The sequence below is a fragment of the Solanum verrucosum genome, unplaced genomic scaffold, assembly GCF_900185275.1.
Source record: "Solanum verrucosum unplaced genomic scaffold, falcon-dt-bn FXZP01000098.1, whole genome shotgun sequence".
Classification (NCBI taxonomy): Eukaryota; Viridiplantae; Streptophyta; class Magnoliopsida; order Solanales; family Solanaceae; genus Solanum; species Solanum verrucosum.
Window position 1 is genome coordinate 145,913 of NW_026020320.1, and position 22,890 is coordinate 168,802.

Here is a 22,890-nt window from a genome sequence, read left to right on the forward strand (position 1 = left end):
TTTTTTATATAAAATTATTAAAACCCCATTAAATCAATAACCTGATAACAATAATCCAATAACTTTTTTTTTTGTTCGATTTATTGGTCAGTTCGGTTTTTGCATACCCCTACTTTATATGTAGCACTTCTTTCTTTCGTTTCAACTACAAATATAAGACTTTAACTTATTTACATACCTAATACTTACGTCAAATAAATATATACCCAAATCTATAATATTTATAAAGTATATTCCTTCATCTCAATTTATGCAATACTTTTCACTTTTCGATATTCAAACTATATGATCTTTGATCAACATTTTAAAAAAATCATCATATTAATGAGAAAATTGCAAGTTTACAACTTACTATACTTTTTAATATCTAAATTTCAGTCTGAAAAAATTAAGTTGATCTAAAATTAACATTTGAGAAAGGATAAGTGGTACATAATTTATTTGAAACAAGCAAATTAAAGAACACAGAATGGAAATGGAAATTAAATAAAGACAACAACTTGTTTCTTCTTCTAATTAACATCAAAGACAACCATTTGATAGGGGGCGCTTTACCAACTGAGCTAATAGCCCGCCGTGTAAGCCTCTTACGTATCTTAACAAGTAATGGTGCAATAGCACTCATAGCCAAAGCATTCTCCACTGACACTGCTTTTATAGTAAGGACAAACATCGTTGCAAAAATTTGGACATAGGGCTACATGTTGGCTAGGAACTTGGCACCAATTTATTGCCTTCACGCCCATCTCTGCTCATTATCATAAGTTTAAAAAAATTGACACAAATTAAAATAAGATATAACAAATAATTAACCTATTTTTAGATGAATAAGTTCATATAATATATATTGATGATTGGAATGAATCTCACATCGATGAAAGAGAAGAATTATGGATTTCTAATAAGATTTGGATAGTTCTCCTTTTTAGCCATCTTTTAAGGTGTGAACTAAGGTCAGATCTTAATTCTACATGATATTAAAGTCAAGTCCTACGTAGAACATAATATATATGTGAGAAATTATTAATATCAAATCATGTATTCATAATTCCAAAAGGGTACGTACCTTTGTTGGGTGCAACCATCAGAAGTATGAAAATGGCCAGAAATAAACAAGTGTAGAAGAACCCCATTATATTTTATGTTTATTTTGTAGAGAGAAGCTTATTCAAGTGTGATTTTGTTTGATATGGATGTGAGAATTTATAGAATTATTTCTTCATAAGATTCAAAACCCTTTTACCTTTTCTATTATATGGTGCATGGGGTACGCTCAGCAGCAGAGTCAAAATTTTCACTAAAGAGGTTCAAAATTTGAAGTAGTAAATATATGATTTAGTCAAAGGAGGCTCAATGTCTACTATACTCTCTCTCTCTCTCTCTCTCTCTATCTCTCTCTCTCTCTCTCTCTCTCTATATATATATATATATATAATTTTCCATTCAAAGGGGTTCATCTTGAGTCCTAATCCAAGTTTGCTCCACCCCTATATACACTTTTATTTCATTACCAAATAAAGGAGATGATGATCAGAAACATATTTGAAGTATCATTATTTTTGTGAATTTTGTATATGAACTATTGTGACTCGACTCAAACTCATCATAACCTTTTTTGTCACTCTAAAGGGGCTCATCATAGCCCTTTTTGTCATTAACTATAACTTGCACGAGGTATCACAGTGGGGCCTGTCTTCTGTCCGGTTCTTGGGTCCAGTCGAACCTCTTTGAAATTACATACTATCAGGTGTTTGTGTTTACAATCTAAGCTATCACCAACTATTCATCAAAAAAACATGTCGAATTCAAATCAGATTAAACAAGGTATTTGAATACAAACTGCTAAAGGCGATAAACTTAATTTGCCTATAAAATTTTGTCCACGTGACCATATATGACTCATTAGTTTCAAAATATGTTTTGATAAATAGTTGGTAATAGATTAAATAAAACACACAAACATCTAATAATTCATATAGAAAACTCGAAAAGAATAATACTTCCAAGTATTATTTTACCATTATTATCTCTTGCTTCATTAATTAGTCAACTCTTTGATCCTTGTATTTTCATCTAGTTGTATTTTTTGAATCAGCTGGAAAAAAAATTAAAAGAGATTCTCGGTATTTGGCCCTCAGATACTTACATAAATATACTATATTAAAAAAATAATTACCATTTATAGCAATAATATTTTTTTCACTTGATCACTTTTAATATATTTATAATACAATTTGAATACATATTACTAAGAACAATTTATTATTCACATATAATACAAATTTTATTGATGGATAATATATTTATCACGCCTTTTAATACATTTATAATACAATATGTTAATTTCTTACCAAACAAGCATAAAACAGTTATAATACATATATATTGCATACATAATTCACTTTTAATATATATCGCAGATTTAACATAGTATTGCTATATATTGGTATAAATGGTAATAAAAAAAAAAGTATCACTAAAATGAGTAATTATTTATTAAAATGTACTCATTCAAGTAATTTTTCCAAATAATTACTCCTATTTAGTCACTATAGGTAAGAGCCTGTGCCAGCACGGGCCCAACATTGGTGATTTCTCATCGGACAACTCATTACACTTTAGCATAAGGATATGTACTATAAATTCCTTGAGAAAATCATAAATGTCTTCGATGGAGTATAACATTCCTCTACTATGTAGAAAAAGACTCCTTTTCCAGTCAGCTTTACATGGTCAAACACTTTGATAGGTATCTTTGTTTTATAGTTTGTACCAAAACTATTAAAATCTTAGAAAAAGAAATGAAAGTCAGTATTTGCAGACCAAAAAAAATTATTTGCTAATAATTGTAACAAAATGCTAGATATTGTATCATACACTTTTTGTTTAGTAGTAGATGACATGAGCACTTATCTAATTTTTTTAGAATTGCTGGAAAAAGGGTGTGTGACATCACCATTTGAAAACTCACTGAATATGCCAAGGCCTGTAACAAAATTGCATACTTCAAAACTTGTCAAAACATATGATTTCATGTATGTTAAATACTCTAAGTAGAGCGTAATAGTAGATACACAAATAAATGGATCCAGCAGTCGAAAGTTCAAATTATTATAAAAGAAATTTATCATACAAACAAATCGAAAACAGATACAAACTAAAATCAAGTTAGCTATAAATGATTGAAAAACTAAATCACCTTACCTGTGTATCACGTAATGTAATCTTGGGGATTGGCAATGACTGAATTTAGAAGCTCGTGCTTGGAACTTTTAATTACATGTGAATAACAGTGCAAGTCAAATTCTAGCATACAAAATTGATAGATCAACAGTAGAATTTTGAAGTTCGATATTTGGAGAATGTAATTTTTTTTTGTTTGCAAATGTTCGAAGAAAGAAAGCATGTTTTTTTACAACTCGAGTTTTCCATTCACCTTCTCAAATTGTTCTGACACGATAAATAAAACAGTTAATAGCAATCAAGAACTTACCTTTACAGTTAATAGCAATCAGAAAAAAAAGATGGAGACTTATAAGGACGGTGATCCTTTACGCTTACGCTATTTAAAGACTACACATGGTGAACACAACACAAGATCAGAAGAAAAATTCAAAGGCATAAAAGAAAGTAGAAGGAGAAAGACAACACTTACAATCACAACAGTTGGGAAAGAGTAAATCTTTTACAAATGTGATATAAATAGATAATAAATTTCCAGTTGTTTCTTCAAATAGCAAACCTCATCGGGGCTAATTTTCTAATCCCGGAAAGAACCAAAAAAAAATCTCAAATTCAATTTTATGTTCATTCATATATCATGCATCACCAAATTGAAGCTAAAGTAGAAACATATAAACATCCCAACAGGCCAAATTGCACAGAACAGATACTATTACTCTCTCCGTTTAAAAAAGAATGACCTCATTTTCTTTTTAGTCTGTTTCAAAAAGACTGACCTTTCTTTTTTTGGTAATATTTTAATTTCAGTTTTTTACGTGGTATGTTTAAGGCCACAAGATTAAAGGATAATTTTATACATTTGACGTAACTTTAATTTAGGACCACAAGATTCAAATCTTTATTTTCTTAAACTCTGTATCAAGTCAAACTAGATTATTCTTTGTGAAACGAAAAGAGTATTACTAAATCCGATCGAAGAGGCAAGATAAAACACAGAAAGAGAACAACAAATTAAATCACCAGACCCAAAAACCAAGGAGTCACTCAAGAGAGCAGGCAAACGATAAACCCAGAAGATGAAAAAGATACATACCAAAAAGGAGAGGCAGCACAAGCGAGTAAACTGATGAAACATGGCGGACTAAACTACAAATGGTTAAGACATTCATTAGAAGGAACATTATTCTACCACACAGAGGGATGAGATCCTTGCAGAAACACTTTAGTACACGTGTAGTTTTCCAGAAGTGGACAAAAGAAAATCAAACGAAAACACTAAAATACCCCTATAGTGAAACAGGTATGGTGACGAAGAGGCCATTGCTTGTAGCCTCTTCTATATATTACTAGATGAGTTTTTCCCATGCGAATATCATAATTTAGTTTCAACAAAAAAAATTTCTTGTAATCTTTTATGAAAAAAAATATATATATATCGACCTGCTCCAGTTCAGAGCATTAGATGTAAAACTTTATTGCCTAACTGAACTGAAACTAAAAGAAATAAGGATGAACATAACTATAACTGCAATACATGAGATCAGTGGCCGACGGAGCCAGGATTTTTAATAAGGGGTTCAAAATTCAAAGGAGTAAACATACGAACTAGTCTAAGGGGGTTCGACATCTATTATATACATCTAAAAAAATAATTTTAACCATGTATATATATATATATAGTAATATTTTCCGTCGAAGGGGGTTCGGATGAACCCCTAAAGACATGTTGGCTCCGCCCCTGCATGAGACATGCTTTCATTTTGTATGAATCCTCTGCAATGTATTAGATTCTTAGAGTGTACATTTCCATTCTATTTGTTGGAGAATAAAAAAAGAAGAAACAACGTATAAGAAGATAAATGAAGGATTGCAGAGAACTTTCACGTTATATTTCTGATATTTTTTAAAGAAAATACATAGGACACTTTAAATAGAAATTAAGACTCAACCACCTAAGAGAAACATGACTCACTAACTTAACCACAACCTTATCCACTAAGCTAAATATTAGCAACTAATAGAAGATATGTTTTGACTCAACTAGGACTCCTAACAAACGTGTTACTCTGCCAACTAAATAGGAACCTCTAATTACGTTTGAATCAATATTCAACACTATCTAGGTTTGCAAATTTTCGACCTGCCAGGAAAGTGGAGCAACTGAATGAAAAACAGGATTTTTTGAATTTGGCCTTCCATCCAGCATCATCTTAATTTTTAGCACAAGTGAACTCAATGACCAAGAAAGAGCAACTTTATTACTGAGTATTTGCTTCAGCTGTAGAGAATCTGCTTCTAAGAAAATGATACTTTCCATGTTGTCCATACTATGAAACAACAGTGAAATCAAAATGGAAGAAGCTTCAACAATAATATTTACGTATATTCCTTTTGTATCTGCCTCATCATTTATCACTGCAATGCCAATATGTTAGTTTACGTGATTCTACCTAACTATTTTGGCGATATAACATAACCTTGTAATCCGATAACTGAAAAAAAGGACATGGTTACAATTATTATAGATTAGGATAAGACTATCATATTTAAGTATTTGTAAACAACTATCTACCGTAATCTGAAAATATTACTTACTATCTGGAAAATAGAAAAGTAAAACTTAACAGTTGAAAAGAGAAATTTAATGCTCCTCCTGGATATTAAGCTAAAAACGCAACTTTTTGGGGAAACATCATTGTTCAATTATGCAGACATAGATGCAAAATCCAACAGCTGAAGGGGAAAATTTATCTATCGTTTATAGTTAAAATTATAGTGTTATCAACAACAAAAGGTGTAAAAAATCTCCTAGGGCATCTCCAATCCAAATACTAAATTTTACACCAAATTTGGTGTCAGCACTATTTGTGGTGTAATCAACTCCAATCCACTGCACCAAATTTTACACCAAATGGAAATATTTTTCTCTCTCTTCATTATTATATTATTATTTCTTATTTCATTTATATTTTTTTATTTCATAAAACAAATTCTTTCTAAATCATTCACCATATATAATTCATATTATTTCCTTTTATAATCATTTAATATAAAATTATTTTGTACCATAATTTTTTAAATAATATAAATTGCTAGCAAATATTATACATTATACATAATAATGAATAATATAAATAAAAGTGAAATCATTAATGAAATACAATTAAATAAACATTACATAATTTAAAAAATTATTTTAAATTCCACATAAATATTCAACTTTCAAGATCACTATGGTGCTCCCAGAATGCTTTATTAATGCATTACGTAGTTCAAAATGAGCAATGTTTACATTTTTAATTTTTGTGAAGGTTCATTGTAGTTATATCCAATTATAATTTATAGTAGAATTAACATAAATTTAAATTTTAAAAAAAGTCATATATAGAAAAATTAATTTATAAAAAAACTAAATTTTATATCTAAAATTAATATTATAAAAATATTACATAAAAAATAATTAAATATACAAGAGATTTAATTAAAACATACAATTTATATAATGTTTAATTAAAAGTTTGTATAATGAAATAATATTAAAATATTCAAAAAGTGAATTGGTGTGATGAATAGTGTTACACCAAATTTGGTGTAAAAATTGGTGTGGGTTGGAGCTAAAAACACCAAATTTAGGGTTGTGTAAAATTTGGTGTTGGGTTGGAGATGGTCTTAGGTTCGTTGGGGCTTTAATGGCAAAACGTAAATAAAGTGTGGGATTTAATTAAAAAATGTATAAAGGGAGAAAAAATACAACCAAGATAAACAATTGTAATCATTAATTAATGACATTTAGTGACAAATATATGAACAAAGAAATTCAAAAAAAAAAATTACGATTAAGTCAAATATCAATTGTTTAGTGTCGCCTCTTCATAGAGGTTCACTAGCAAGGAAAAGTATACCTTCGGACCTTGATGACGACATTGAAGAGCACCTTAAATGAGGCGAAGCATTCAACTCATTTTGAGCCTCGCTTCAGGGCTTAATCGTGCCTTCAATAACACTAACTAAAATGTCATAAATAACAAAAATTTCTTACCTTGGAGATCTACTCTTACTTCAGACTCTACAATCAATAGTTGTATTTAGAGGTGGCGGAATGGGTAATTTATGTGGGTATTCACTCATATTTACCCATTTTAAATGGGTTGGGTACCCAACTCATTTTAAAATGGGTAAAAACTAATAATACTCATATTTACCCATTTAAAAGTGGGTAGTTAAATGTATAATATGGGTAAAAAATGTTCATTCATAAAAGAAAGAAAAGTGATAGGGGCGGGTGGTAAAAAAAAGCTTTTCTAAAAAATATATATTTTTCTATAAAAAAAAATTTTACATTTTTTTGGGCTAGGGGAGGGGAGGGGGGCTGGTAGGGGTGGGGTGGTAATATTTTTTACATTTTTTTGGGAAGGGGGTTTGGTTGGGGAGTGGGTGGTAAAAAAGATTTTTTAATTTTTTTTAATAAAACAATTTAAATTTTTTTGGGATGTGGAGGGGGGGAGGGGGTAGAAAAAAAATTACATTTTTTTTTAATGGGGGGTGGTTAGTAGGGAGATTGGGTGAGAAAAAAGAACTTTAAAAAAATATTTTTTTAATAAAAAAAGAAACTATTTTTTTTACATTTTTTTGGGACAGGGGAGTAGGGAGGGAGGCTGGTAGGGAGGGTGGAGTGATCAAAAAATTTAAGAAGATTTTGTTTTTTAAAGCTTTCTATTATAATATTGGTATCCATATTATCCATTGGGTAGCTCATTTTTACCTATTTAAAATGTGAGTCGAGTCGAGTTGAGTTTTTTATCCATTTTTATAATTAATTCATTTTCGATCGATTCATATTCGACTCGACTCACTCGTTTGTCACTCCTAGTTGTAGAAATGGAAATTTCAAAAGGTAGCATATAGGTCATGTTCGTAACATGCTTCAATAGTCACTTTATCATTTGATAATAATATAATTGAATATCTTCCCCGTGTAATTAACTATCTCAAAGCCATTAGCTTCATCATGTGTAAACGAAGTCTCCTAGCATCTATTTTTTTTTTTTGGAGGGGGTGTTTGACAAAGAAGTTTCCTCTACTTCAACATTAAGATGCATCTGATTTATTGTATTTAATAGGCAAAAGGTTTTGTGGACCCTTATACTTGCATGTGTTTGCATTATGAACTCTTCTACTGAACTATTTATCAACTGAACCATTAAACTCAATAAAACACAATATATCAAACCCCTCTGACCATTGACCAGACTTATGTGGCATTAAGATGGTTGAGTTGGCGAGAGAGTGTAATTACACGCATCTGAAGGCAAGTGAACATCATATTTAAACTTAAAATATTTAAAAAATAAAATAAAAAATTTTAAGAAGAAAAAATAAGTTTTAAAAATACCCTCTTCTTCCCTCAACTCCACGTACTTTTTCGCTGCCATCCCCATCCCTACCTCAATCCTTTTTTCTTTCTTCTCCACACCTATTGTCATCTTCTTTAACGGATCCTTGCCATTAGCACCTCCTTGACGTCAAGTTTCAAGTTGTTATTAGTGGAGGGAGAGAGTAGCACTGGTTGATTTTATGGTGATGCTCGCTGGAGTCCACTGATTTGTAGTGGAGTGGGAGAGAGAAAGGCGATGTTGATACCTTTTTCCCAGAACGGGAGGCGGCGAGGGTATTTGTTGATACAAAGGATAGCATGGAGAGGAGAGGCGGTCCCTGATGATTTGCAGGGGGTCATCGGTGGTGTGGGCTATGGCGGCTTAGGGTTGCTGATTTTGTGGAAGTTGGAGAAGGAGGAAAGGAAAAAGGTGAGGGTTTGTGATGGAAATGGAAACGAGTGAAAGAGAATGTACAGGTCTCGCCAACAAGAGGAGCAGTGGGGCGATGACTTTCGCCGATGGATTTTGGATATTACACGGTTGAAATGAGATATGAGGCATGAAGTCCCAAATTTTACTTAAAGAATCAATTTAAAATTTATTATTTACCTTTTATTTAATAAAATTTTGGTTAATAATTTTTAAAAATAGTTAATGAAGATAATTATGACATGTTATCAATTTATGTGACATGGGTTTGACATGTCATCTATTTAAGGATGAGTGAACTACACACATGGTGAGGAACATGGCTAAATAGAAGGGATCATAATACAAACGCATACAAGTACAAGGGTCCACCATACCCCTTTGCCTATTTAGTATGCTACTTTAATGAAATATGGTGAGGAACATGCTATATTCAGCTTCAAGTACATTTTCTCTTCCCCCCACCCCTATTTTCATACCCAGCTTTTTCAAGATCTTAATATTTCAATAATCTTCGGTGTTAATTGTGACATCAGAAAAATTTAAATACTATTGTGTGTTGTGATAGATACTATTAACCATATGTTAAGATATAATATTTATTATAAAATTAATATTTACTAAGTTTTAATAGATCATATATCCGTTTAAGGTGTTTGTTTACTTATATAGTAGATGATTAAGTGTGTAGAGTTTTAGATATACACAGAGGATTAAATCATCGGTTCTTATAAGTATAAAGTTTTTTGTTCACAATCTAGGATGGAAATTGGACATGCCATCGGTGTGATTGTAGCACAAGATTCTTTGTAATTTATCTTGATTATGGGAAAGATATAGTTCCAACTTCTTGTGCTAATACATTTTGTATGTATTAAACGGGACCAAGTAGAGATAATTGTTTTAGACTGACTGACAAAAACATATTCTCTAAACATATTATGATTTGTATATATTAATTATCGTCTTGATTCATTAAAAGGTAGATTCATAAGAATTTTTGGTCATATTTGATTAAATAGTAGTGAAGTATTAGTTTCATGCACTAGCTTAGACCTTCCTCCCTATCGGATGAATTGATACAAGTCATTATGCATTTAATCGTCTAGTTTTGATAACTCTCCTAAACTGAGTAATATATGATTGGATCAATGTAACTAGAGGATTTTCACTTGACTTGAACAGTAGACTCTCAGTCTGAGTTAGGTATGTATAAGTTTATGGAGTGAATAATCGGTCATTGTACATGTGTATTGCATGGGTAGTTCTCCAATCCCATCGATTGGCTATTCGAGATGCATGGATATATATGTATAAATGAGCTCTGAATTTTGCTATTTAGGATTATTCGAAATATTATGATCTATATAATGTATTATATCTCATATTCTCAATAGACTTTACGCACTCACTTAGTACTACTTAAGCTTTTCTTTTGGTAGAGATAAGATATTAATTCAAAGAATGCATTGTACATGTACCTGATGTTAGAAGGAATTATTTTTAGTTTCTAACTAGTTAAGAGATGAGTATTTAATATATTTGTTTGTAACTCTCTTATCATTAAGTTTGATGAACATTTTATTTCTTATGGTATATTGATGCGTGATTTTTTTATTAATATTATATCTCATGAACTGAATTATATTAATTTGTCTCACAAGGGAAAATATCTTTTAAATTGAATGAAACTTATTTGTACATTAGCGTCTAAGTCGTTTACTCTGAATAAAATTTTGAGGTTGATTAATGAATGGACATAACGGTTCATTGAACGTGAAGTCATTATCAACATGTGACTCTTATTTAGAAGGAAAAATGACTAAGAGACCTTTCCTCTTAAAAAGGAAAAAGAGGTAATGATAAGTTATAATTAATTTATTTTGATTTGTGTAATAAATGAGCATTTGGGCAAGAGGTGAATTTGAGTATTCTAAGTTTTCAAGAAGGTTACTCATGATATGAATAAATTTTATGATGTTTTGTAAGTCTAAATGTCTTGATAAACTCAAAATATTTAAGACAAATGAAAATAGCATCATGAAAAATATATAAAGTCATTGCATTCTGATTGTAGTGACGTAAACCTCTCTGCAGAGCTCATGAGCCACTTATCTTATAAAATAATTGCATTTCAATTGTCTACATCAGATACTCTATAATAGATTGGTGTAGAAGAGAAAAGAAGTAGACTCTTATGAAGATGATAAGATTAATAATTGACTTATTATTAGTTATTTTGTTTCTTTTGGGATAGGTTCTAATAACTATATATCACATTATGAATTCAAATTCTTTCAAATCAGTACCTTGAACAACTATAGATGTAACACCCAAAAATTTCTAAGTTAAGTCTCGAACCATTCTTCATTTACTTATAGGGTCATATCGGGTGATTCTTAAATATCCTATATGTGTAAAGGTATATACTTTAGTGTGGAAATGATTTTGGATATCAATTAAGGTCACTAGAAATTCCTAGTACAAAGTAGAGTTGAAAGTTTCCTTATCGATTAAGTTTTGATGTAAGATTCTACATGGGTCAACTTCAAAGGACCATATCTCTTAGAATATAAAGAGTTACATGGCTCATAACCTATCAAATTAAAGGTATTTGAATCTTCTTTCCAACGCCACCTATTTCGTGTCAATCCAACTTTTGAGTAAAAAGTTATGACCATTTTAGTAACCTGATACAGTGCAGTGACGACTTAACCGACGGGAAAACATTAAAAAGGGTCTTTTTATCTTTTTACCTCTAAGAAAACCCTAAACAAATTTCTTGACTAATTAAAGTCCCAAAACAATCATATTTTCATCTCTTAATCCATCATTTTGTTCTCTCTCAAACCCTAAGGAAAAATCAAAGTAGAAGACTACATTCAAGATTCTTTCAATCTTTTTCAAGATTCTTTTTCAAGGTAAGTCTTTCTCCAAGAATTTCATTCTTTCCAACTCAAATTCCTCCATACAATTATGAATCACTAATGAAAATCATAATTCTTGGCCATGATGTTTCAAGAAACTAATTCAAGAATCTCAAGAAATGTTTTCTTGATTGTTTACCCTCAAGCTAGGGTTTCAAGGCTTCTAATAAAGTTCTTCCTTAAGATTCTTCAAGAACCTTGTTCTTCCAGGTATGTAAGGCTATCATAGTGTTGGACTAGTTCCTCCTCACGCCCTACAACTACTTTCAAATCAGTAAAAGAGAAATCTAGGATTCTACCCCTATATTTGAGTATTCCTGAGATGAGTTGATTTTGAGTTCTATAGTTCCTGTTTCTTTTTAAAACTATATTCCTAATTATTGAATTCCAATATGTTATGCATTAAAATTCTTTATTTGATTCGTTCATGTTTATATTTCAGTATGAATCCTATGAATTGAGTATTTTTTAGAGGAGAAATATCGTTGAGTTATGAGTTTTGAGTTCTTGATTCCTTGAGTTCTTGAGTATGGAGTTATGAGTACTGAGTTTCCTTATTGCTATTAAAATCCCTGAGTTGAGTCGTTCATGTCCATAATTCCACATGAACCCTACGATTTGAGTTATAAATTTTGAAAAACTTTTTAAAGCCAACACTTGAGTTCTTAAATTGAGTTTTTAGAAAGTAAAGATGAGTTTTGAGTAAGGAATTTCTAAAACATGATTAGTATGACAATCGAGTATGTCATCAATGTATGAGCGGTATGGTATCTAGATATACCATCAATGTTTATGCAGTATGACTTCCTGAGTCATCAATGATCATATTAAAATATGATTTTTATATGTTTTTAAGAAAGAATTTTCAAGTATGAATTGAGTAAGAGTATAAAGGGACTATGTATTCCCAGAGGAATCAATTTTTACATTAATAAAAGAGAAACTGAGATTTCTAAATGTGTTATGAGTTCAAAAGATATTTCAAGAGCAGATACCTCTTTGAAGAGGATAGTTTGAGCAATTATCTCAAACCAGAGGAAGAGTTATGTTTTTAAACATATGAGCATGATATATATTATTGGGAGTAGTATTGAACACCGATATGGGGACGAGTTCAGACAACTCAAAGTCCTCGTAAACCATGTATGCCAACATGGGTAAAGGGTCATACTTTTTAGATGTTTCCTTATTGCATTTTAAGCATAGCTTAGTGGATCCACTTAATTGAGGTGTTCTATACCCCGAAAAGGTATAGGACAGTTCTGGCAGCGTGGGCGAGACGTTGTATCATCATGTAGCTCATAGTGATGATTGTCGGTTAGAGATTCTCCTAATAGAGTTAAAGTGTATTTTTATATATCACTTATTATGTTGAGTTCAGAGATGAGAAAGTATTTTGTAAAGCTTTAAATGATTTAACTCATTTATTTCTTTACATCCAATTAGAGTAGATTGTTATCTATTGCAGTCCTTTCTTTCAAGTTTTTGTTATTCAACTATATTACATACTCGTACATTTAATGTATTGATGTCATTCGACCTGCATCTTTTAATGATGCAGATACAGGTTCTTAAGATCCTCAACAAGAGTCTGTTGAGATCACTTCATCCACTCGTCTGCTTATGAGTGAGACCTCCTTACTTTTGGAGTATTCCAGTTTTATGAGTTGTTAGTAGTGTTCTTTTGAGGAGTCATGGGTCCTGTCTCGACACTCATCTTTATACAGTAGAGGTTTCATAGATAGACAGCTTTGGAGAGTCTTTTAGTTTTCAGATATTTTATTTAAACTTATGATTCATACTCAGTATATTCAGCAAAGTTTTGAGATTTAGTAAGCTATTTTAAATGCTTCTTTCAATTTGATGCTTGAGTTAGTCTTCCGCTTGTAGTCAGTCAGGATGAGGGTTCGCTTGGGGACCAACAACGATTCTCGAGTGTCGACCACGTCCAGGGTGTAGACTCGGATCGTGACAATAGAACAAGTTGGATTTGACGTAAGTCTAATCTATGATATGTCCAGATATAATATTGTCCAGCACATGTGCTGAGTGGGAGAATAAGAAAATTGGAATTAAGAACGGAATGTGTGTGTTAATTTGATATCCTAAAGAATGAAATAAGGTTTATTATATTGTCCTAAAGAAAATAAGGCAATTGTTAACACAACCACCTGATTTCTAGAAAATGATCATTTAGTAAACCATATTCCTAGAAGTAAACTAGTTTTACAGGAATTGAACAAAGAAATAACAAATGAGTCAATTATAAATTCAGACGCTCAAGAACATCTAATGGGTATGTCAGAATTGACGTTCCATTGCATTTAAGTAATGGGAAAAACGTTACTAGACATAATAAAACTACTATCTCAAGTAGTGAGAGTGATGTGAGCAAAAGAACACTGCATGAAAAGTTGTTGATATTTCAATAACCAAAGACTTTGAAGAAAATATTAAGACTCAAGAACTTGAAAGTGTGATTATAGTATTAGTACTTAGTCGTAGTGGAGAATCATAATGAAGATTGATTGGTTTTGTATGCTTGAGAGAACTTTCATGATAGAACTCCTGAAAAGAAGTACACTCTTGGAGGGTTTCATGATAAGATCTCTCAAGATCTAGTACAAAATTAATATGTTACGACAAAACACTACTATACAAAGTTGCATGAGAAAATAGCTTGGTAAATTTATTTCGATAAGAAATAAATGAATGCCCGTGAAATTTGTAAATGCATAGTTAAGAGTCTAAGTGGGAGATTGTTAGGGTATATACTATTAATCATGTGTTTAGACATAGTATTCTAACAATTTTCAAAATTATATATCTAAGTGGGAGATTGTTAGGGTATATATTATTAAACCATGCATTTAGACATAGCACACTATAACAATTGTGATGGTTAAAAGTCTAAGTGGGAGATTGTTGGGATATATACTATTAACCATATGTTAAGATATAATATTTATTATAGAATAAATATTTATTCAGTTTTAATAGATCATATATTTTCTTATGGTGTATGTTTACTTATATAGTAGATAATTTAGTGTGTAGAGTTTTAGCTTATACACAGAGAATTAAATCATCGGTTCTTATAAGTATAAAATTTTATGTTCTCAATTTAGGATGGAAATTGGACATGTCATCGGTGCGATTGTAGCAAAAAATTATATGTAATTTATCTTGATTGTGGGAACGGTATAGCCGTACTTCTTGTGTTAATGCATTTTGTATGTATTGAATGGGACTAAGTATGAATAGTTAATTTAGAATGGCTGACTAAAACATATTCACTAAACTATTAAATGTACTTATATTATTAATCCTGGTATAACTATTATGATATGTCTATAAATTAATTATCGTTTTGATTTATTAAAATGTGAGATTCTGAGATGGGTCAATATGTCTGGTAGATTGGATGATAATAATATATATTGGTGAAATACCAAGTTAGTTGATGGAATCCATGTCTCTTTATAGAGATTGATCGATATGCCTTTTTGAGAAATTTATAAGTTTTCATCGTGTCAAACCTTGCAAGTGGATTTATGAATCCGACACATGAAATAAGTTAAGTAGTGCTCAAAAGGAAATTAATCATTAAATTAAATTCGTTAGTAATTTAATTTATTGATTAGTATATATGTAATTTTAACATGGGGAATGACATAAGTGTTTAATGGAGAATTTTGAAATATAAATAGAGGAGTGCAATTACAAATTTCGAGTGGAATGATTTGTAATTTATTATGATAAGAATAATTCAAATTAATTATTTGGAATTATTTCCATAATAGGAAGCCTCAATCATTAATTTAGTGGTCCCTATAGCGCCCATATTTAACTAGAACTCAGAATCCTATTTCTAAAGGGAAAAAAAGAGTCATGCGTGGTTTTCTTGTTTTTTCAAGAAAACTAGGTTTTCTTCTCCTTTTTGGATTTGGAAGGAATCTCTACACTACAACAAAAACGACTTTTAGCGGCAATAAATATAGACATTAAGAAAGAGTGTTAATCAATATCGCCAAAGGCTTTAGGGACATATACAAAGAGTGTTAATTGCCGCTAAAAATACATATTTAGTGGTAATTAAGAATTAATTGCCGCTAATGATCATTTTTTCTGTAGTGCTATAAATAGAGATTCTCCTAACCTAGAAAAAGATTGATTAGTTTTCTATTCGATACCTGTCCACCCAAGTATTGAGAGAGTTTGGATGTGAACTTGGGATCATTGTAGAAGACTGCAAAGTTGTTGTCTATCTTGAGGATTCGCTTGAAGATCTTTCTAACTTGGGGATTCGTTTGAAGGTATTTGCTCACGCTTCAAGAGGTAATTCTTGAATTAAATTTCAGCATGTTTATGTGTTCTAGCATAATTGTATATGTTCTAGCATAAACGTTATCGGTTATCTATTATTCATGTAAGATGTAAGATTCTGATATGTTTTCGTTGTGCATATAATTTTCCAACACTATGTTTAGACATTTGTCCGTGTTTTATGTTTTTATCTTACAAGAACATATATTCCTGGTCTTCATGACCGTTTGTGATCATTTCTTCTTTTTTTTCTCTATAAGAATTCATTATTAATTAATCTATAAAAATGTCCAAACTGCAGATTGTACAATCAAACCAACATACCTTCACACTTTGACAAAAGATTTTTTTACTCCTCACCACATTTTGTAATATTTATATTTGTGGTAGCTCATAAACCACTTATGCTGGCATAGAAAGACTAATAGTTATAGTAGTCTAAGGTTGTATATTTTAATGCTGCAAAATTGTATTTCTTTTGGAAGTTAGACCTCACTTTTCTCTATATTTTTTATTAAAATGAATAAAGGACTACTAGGTCAAGAGAAATAAAAAGAACTCACATCTTTAGTATCAAGAATTCAACTGTGAATAAAAGCTCGTTGTTTCCATGAAACATCTGATACATTTCAGCTAATAAAGTTGTTATCTAGCCATGTGAATCCAAATATGATAAAGTAGCACAAGAACACAAAAGTAACATTGGAATGTTAGAATAGTTCTCTATCAAGCAAAAGTTTAAATGTGAACAAAACTAAGTCAAAAAATTATTGAAACAGTCAATCATCAAATGCGAACAAGCAAATAGTAAATACCTATATTTTCTTCTGCGAGGTCTAATATACCGTGAGTTTACGGTATTTTTGATGCATTTCACTTGGAGTTTTGTGTGATTCTTGAGCATTTTGTTATCAGATATGATGGTTTTTGTGTAATTCTTGCAGGAAATAGGTTCGAATGCGGTTGATTGAGATAAGAGCTGAAAATTGCAGAAGTGGCCAGTGACAGAGCTAACCACGAACCATAGGTCCAGTGATGGGTCGTAGGTGCTACAGCGTAAATGAGGGTTCAAGGAAGTCTGACCAAGTGTGGAACCACAGAGGTCAACGACGCCCCGTAGATTGAATGACGGACCGTCTTGCACGTCCGTCGTTTGTGATCAGAAAGTTGAAGTTCCAGTACTTGTACTATGGAGGCAAGTGACGGATCGTAGCTCAACACACGGACCGTAGGTGGAAACCATCGTATGAAGGCCCTAAAATATTTTCCAAGTGCTGATCTACGGAGGGAGACAACAGACCGTAGGTTGACCCATGGTCCATAGGTCGTGTCGTCAATTGAAACCGCGTTTGAGCTGTTATTTCCTTATTTTGTTTCCTACTTGGTTTAGGATTTGTTTACTATAAATATTAGTTGTTATTTCTATTTTTAGGGGTTAGAAAATATTGGAGACTTTTGTTTTGGTCTTTTGGAATTATTTTGCAAACTCTTAGCAATTAATTTCCGAAATTTGGTTTTATGCAATTTCACTTTGAATTTCAATTCACGATTTAGGTTTTCATCTATTCTAATTGTAAGTTCATGATTTCTTTTAACCCTAATATGAATTATGAACTTTCAAGCATGAATAGCTAAATCCACAACTAGGGTTGTGGGAACCATGAGCAATTAACAATGTATGACTAATAACTAAGTAATTCTTGAATAGTATTTATGCATGTATTATTAATCTTTTCGTTTAATAGTCTTTCTAGCGGTGCACAACGTTAGAACTCGCCTCGTTCCTACTTGCCTTACCAAGGGGGTAATGAATGAGAAAAAGATCCAACAACAGATATTTAGTTAAGGATTTGTTGTTATCTAATATTTTGACTTTAACAAGTTGACGTGAGGTTGAATACCCAACTCAATTGGCATGAGGACTAATCTGGGGTAAAGGTAAGGGTTAGTAAAGCACACACATGTAGATTTACCAAGTTGCGAGTGAAAGTTTCAACTTAGATCACCAATCACTTAGGAATACATAACTTATCAGCCCTGCATGTCAAACACTAGGATAGAATTAATATTATTAGGAATACTGCGTTAAGAGCTCGTGGGGAACACATATGCCCTAGTTTTCATCTCCTATTGATATTTCAAAATTGCAAACATGGTTACTTGTTACTGATACAATCAACAATCTTTTATTTTATTTGCAAAATCCCCCCCTTTTTGTTACTTTTCTCGAAATAGTTTGACTAAACGAATATAATAGTGAGTTAGCTGAAGTTTAAACCATATTTCTCATGGGATCGACCCTAACCTTCAAGTTAGGTTCTTTACTTGATAATGATCACTTATACTTCTTTCGGGAGGTGTAATTTGAGTGGATCAAATTTTGGCGCCGTTGTCGGGGAATACGACTTTTAGATTTATCTAACTTCATTATTGAACTTTAGTCAAGTATTTCTTAATTTTATATTTCTTTGTTTTTATTTTCTACAGGTCTTACCTCTTGTGTATGCCAAGTACATGGATTCAAGGCGAAACCTTGACCCCCTATGATCTTGAAGTGCGAAGAACTTTAAGAAGAATGGCAAATTAAGGGGTACACAATAATACAATCGGAGAGGGTCAAGGAGATGGAGTTAGGTTGCAACATCCTAGATTTATGAATGTGCCCACTCTGGTTCATGGTGGTAATCTAATAGGGTAACCCTCAGCCAGCACCGAGGATTCGTGATAACTACAGAGTTAACAACGATGCGGTTGAATCAAATGGGCCTATTGTTCTCCCTCCTCTACCTCCAGGACATACATTTGTGGTGACCAGTAGTCTTATGAAAATGCTTACAACAAGAGGGTTGTTTGCTGGGTTAGCTTCAGAAGATACATATGCTCACATGGCTAAATTGACAGTGTCTATAAGAGCTGTGTGGGATGACCAGAATTGAATATGAATGTCATAGGTTTGAGAGTATTCCCATTGTCGTTGGCTAGTGATGCTACTGTGTGGTTTTCTGAGCTGCCATACAATTCAATCTATACATGGGACCAATTATATAAGGTGTTCATGGCAAGGTATTTTCTGGTGTCCAAGAAGTTAAATCACAAGGATAAACTGAATAACTTCACAACACTACCTAGAGAGTCGGTAAGCAGTTCTTGGGATAGGTTCACTGGGTTCATGGTGAGTGCACTTTTGAGGAGATCGCTGAAAAACTTGAGAGAATTTCCCAAAACAATAAGGCATGGAGCACTAGAAAGGAAAATATTGGTAGGAGCACGTTTGTTGTCCAAACTGCACCAAGTAAATCAAATGATGATATTCGTGAAGAGATGGCTCAAATGAGGACTGAAATTGGCTTGGTATTAAAGAATGTGAGTGGAAGTGCATAGAAAGTGAATGTAGTGAATAATCTTACTAGAACCCCACCATCGCCAATTGCGAAGTGTTACTATGAGGAAGATGTGAATTTGGTGAATGATCAGACGGGGGTTTCCGAACTAACGCCCAAGGTTCCAATTCGGATAATTGGTGCCAAGGTCAAAAAAACCAAGGTCGAAACTATGGAAACTACAACCGAAATGGAAACCTCAATCGTGATAACAATTACAACAGATATAACTATGGAAGCATGAATGAGAGAGTTGGGCCCTATGTTCCACCTGGTAATAAAGAACCTGGTAATAGAGAGGTTGGTACTAGTATTACTCCCAAAAAATGATGAAGAGGTTCGATGCAAGTGATGAACATGTGAAGGAGATGCGTACTGATTTATTTGGGATTGATCAAAAAGTTGATTCCCATGCAGTGTTGATCAAGTAACTTGAGCAGCAGTTTAGTCAGTTGTCTGCTATTGTGAACCCACGTCAGCCTGGCACACTTCCTAGCAAAACCATCCAAAATCCAAAAAATGATGGGCATTGTATGACAATCACTACTCGTGGAGGAAAACAGACTATTGATCCCCACATGTCGTCTGAGATTAAAAGAGTGGTAGAAAAAGATTCGGATGAGATCGAGGTTACTGGAGATCCGAAAGATGCTACAGAAAAGAAAGCTGAGGTGACCTAAAAAGTTGTTCCCATGCCTAGACCTCCACCTCCCTTTCCACACAGGTTGGTGAAAAAGATTGAAGAAGCAAAATACCACAGGTTTATAGCAATGTTGAAACAACTTTCCATCAATGTCCCGTTGATAGAAGCTTTGGAGCAAATGTCTGGGTATGCAAAATTCATGAAGGACTTGGTGACCAAAAAGATGGCTGACAGTTTTGAGGATGAAGAGAAGTTACAACATTGTAGTGCTATTTCTACTACGTCATTTATGCAGAAGAAAGAGGATCCTAGAGATTTCACTATTCCTTGCACCATCGGTATGCTGCGCTTCGTGAAGGCCTTGTGTGATTTGGGTGACAGCATTAATTTGATGATATTGTCGATTTATAAGAAGTTGGGTTTAGGAGCTCCAAAACCGACTGCAATGCATTTACTTATGGATGATAGAACTGTGAAGAGGCCCATTGGAGTGTTGCAAGATGTCCTTGTGAAAGTAGAATCATTCATCTTTTCGATGGACTTTGTGATATTAGATTGTGAGGTTGATTTTGAGGTTCCCATCATTTTAGGGAGACTATTTCTTTCTATTGGACGTGCGTTGGTTGATATGAAGAGAGGGCAGATGAAGTTTTTATGAAATAATGAGTTAACTTTTAACATATACAGGTCTATTAAGCATGAAAGTGATCTTATTTCTGTATCAACGGTAAATCATAAGGTGGAGCAGGAATTTGAAGTGTCCATTGAAGAGAGGTTAGGTGTTGATGCACTAGCAGTGGTGAAGATGAATTTTGACAGTGATGGTATTGATGACTATGATGAGCTAGTTGTTGCACTTGATAGGTTCGAGTTTCGTTTCAAGCCAAAACGGTTGGAATTAGATATGAAGAATCAAGACACCCCACCTGCAAAACCGTCTGTTGATGAGCTTCCAAAACTGGAACTTAAGGTTCTTCCATCCCACTTGCGGTACGTATTCTTGGGACAAAATAGTACATTGCATGTAATCATTATTGCTGACTTGAGTGAAGGGAAAATAGAGGCCTTAGTATCGGTACTGAAGCGGTTCAAGAGGGCAATTGGATGGATTATTGCGGACATTATTGGGATTCCTCCGGGCATTTGTTCTCACAAAAATCAACTCATGCGACAGCAAGCCAAGTATTGAGCATCAAAGGAGACTGAATCCCCATATGCAAGAGGTTGTGAGAAAAGAGATTATTAAATGGCTGGATGCTGGAGTTATATATCCCATTGCTGATAGTAGTTGGGTCTGCCCATTTCAGTGCGTACCAAAGAAGGGAGGAATCATCGTGGTTCCCAATGCTAAAAATGAGCTTGCTTCGATGAGGTCAGTGACTACCGCAAACTAAATGCATGGACAGAAAAAAATCACTTTCCAATGCCTTTTATAGACCAGATGCTGGATCGTCTCGCTGGTAAGGGTTAGTATTGTTTTCTAGATGGGTATTTGGGCTACAATCAAATCTCCATAGCTCCGGAAGACCAAGAAAAGACCACTTTCACTTGTCCATATGGGACTTTTGCCTTCAAAAGGATGTCATTTGGGTTATGTAATGCTCCAGCGACCTGTTAGCGGTGTATGATGTGGATATTTTCAAATATGTTGGAGGACACGATAAAGGTATTTATGGATGATTTCTCTATGGTAGGTTACTCGTTTGATGACTGTTTGACACATTTGGCTAAGGTACTAAAATAGTGTGAAGAGTACAATTTTGTGCTCAATTGGGAAAAGTGCCACTTTATGGTAAATGAAGGTATACTTCTGGATCATCGGATTTAGCAGAAAGGTATTGAGGTTGATCGAGCTAAAGTTGAAGTAATATAAAAACTTCCACCCCCATCTATGTTAAAGGTGTTAGAAGTTTTCTTGGGGATGCAAGTTTCTACAGGAGGTTCATAAAAGAATTCTCAAAAATTGCACATCCATTATGCAAACTGTTGGAGAAAAAGTGTAAGTTTGATTTTGATGATGCTTGTCTGAGAGCATTTGGAGAGTTGAAAGAAAAGCTAACTTCGCACTTATCATTATTTCACCAAATTGGGGACAACCGTTTGAAGTGAAGTGTGATGCAAGTGGGGTGGCGCTTGGCGTAGTATTGGGACATAGGCGAGAGAAGATTCTTCATCCTAAATACTATGCAAGCAAAGCCTTAAATATTGCACAAAAGAACTACACTATGAATGAACAAGAACTGCTTGCTGTGATTTTCGCATTCGAAAAGTTTAGGTCCTATTTTCTTAGCACTAAAGTGATTGTTCATACTGATCATTCAACATTGAGGTATCTGATGGTTAAGAAGGATGCAAAACCGAGGTTGATTAGATGGGTTATTTTGTTGCAAGAGTTCAATTTTAAGGTAAAGGATAGAAAGGGAACAAAAAATCAAGTCACCGATCATTTGTCAAGATTGGAGGAGGAAGCTATGTTTAGGCTAGGAGATGGGGGTGAGATTAATGATGCATTCCCTGATGAGAAGGTATTGGTTGCTTCTTATGACCTTATTCCATGGTTCGCAGATTTTGCTAATTATTTGGCAAGTGATTTAGTGCCTTCGAATTTGTCATTTGATGAAAGAAAA

The 22,890-nt window shown here is 32.9% G+C and overlaps 1 protein-coding gene across 1 annotated transcript; it reads left to right on the forward strand.

Moving 5' to 3' along the window:
• The first annotated feature begins 20,312 nt into the window (after positions 1-20,312).
• LOC125835359 (uncharacterized) lies at positions 20,313-21,452 on the forward strand. The gene is made up of 2 exons (XM_049514477.1): positions 20,313-20,881; positions 20,951-21,452. The coding sequence occupies exons 1-2, from the start codon at positions 20,313-20,315 to the stop codon at positions 21,450-21,452; spliced, it is 1,071 nt and encodes a 356-aa protein (XP_049370434.1).
• Positions 21,453-22,890: the final 1,438 nt, after the last annotated feature.

Coding starts and splice junctions, on each gene's coding strand:
- LOC125835359 (XM_049514477.1), top strand. CDS start 20,313: ATGCCTAGACCTCCACCTCCCTTTCCACACAGGTTGGTGAAAAAGATT. Junction 20,882..20,950: donor TTTCTTTCTATTGGACGTGC/GTTGGTTGATAT, acceptor TAACATATACAG/GTCTATTAAGCATGAAAGTG.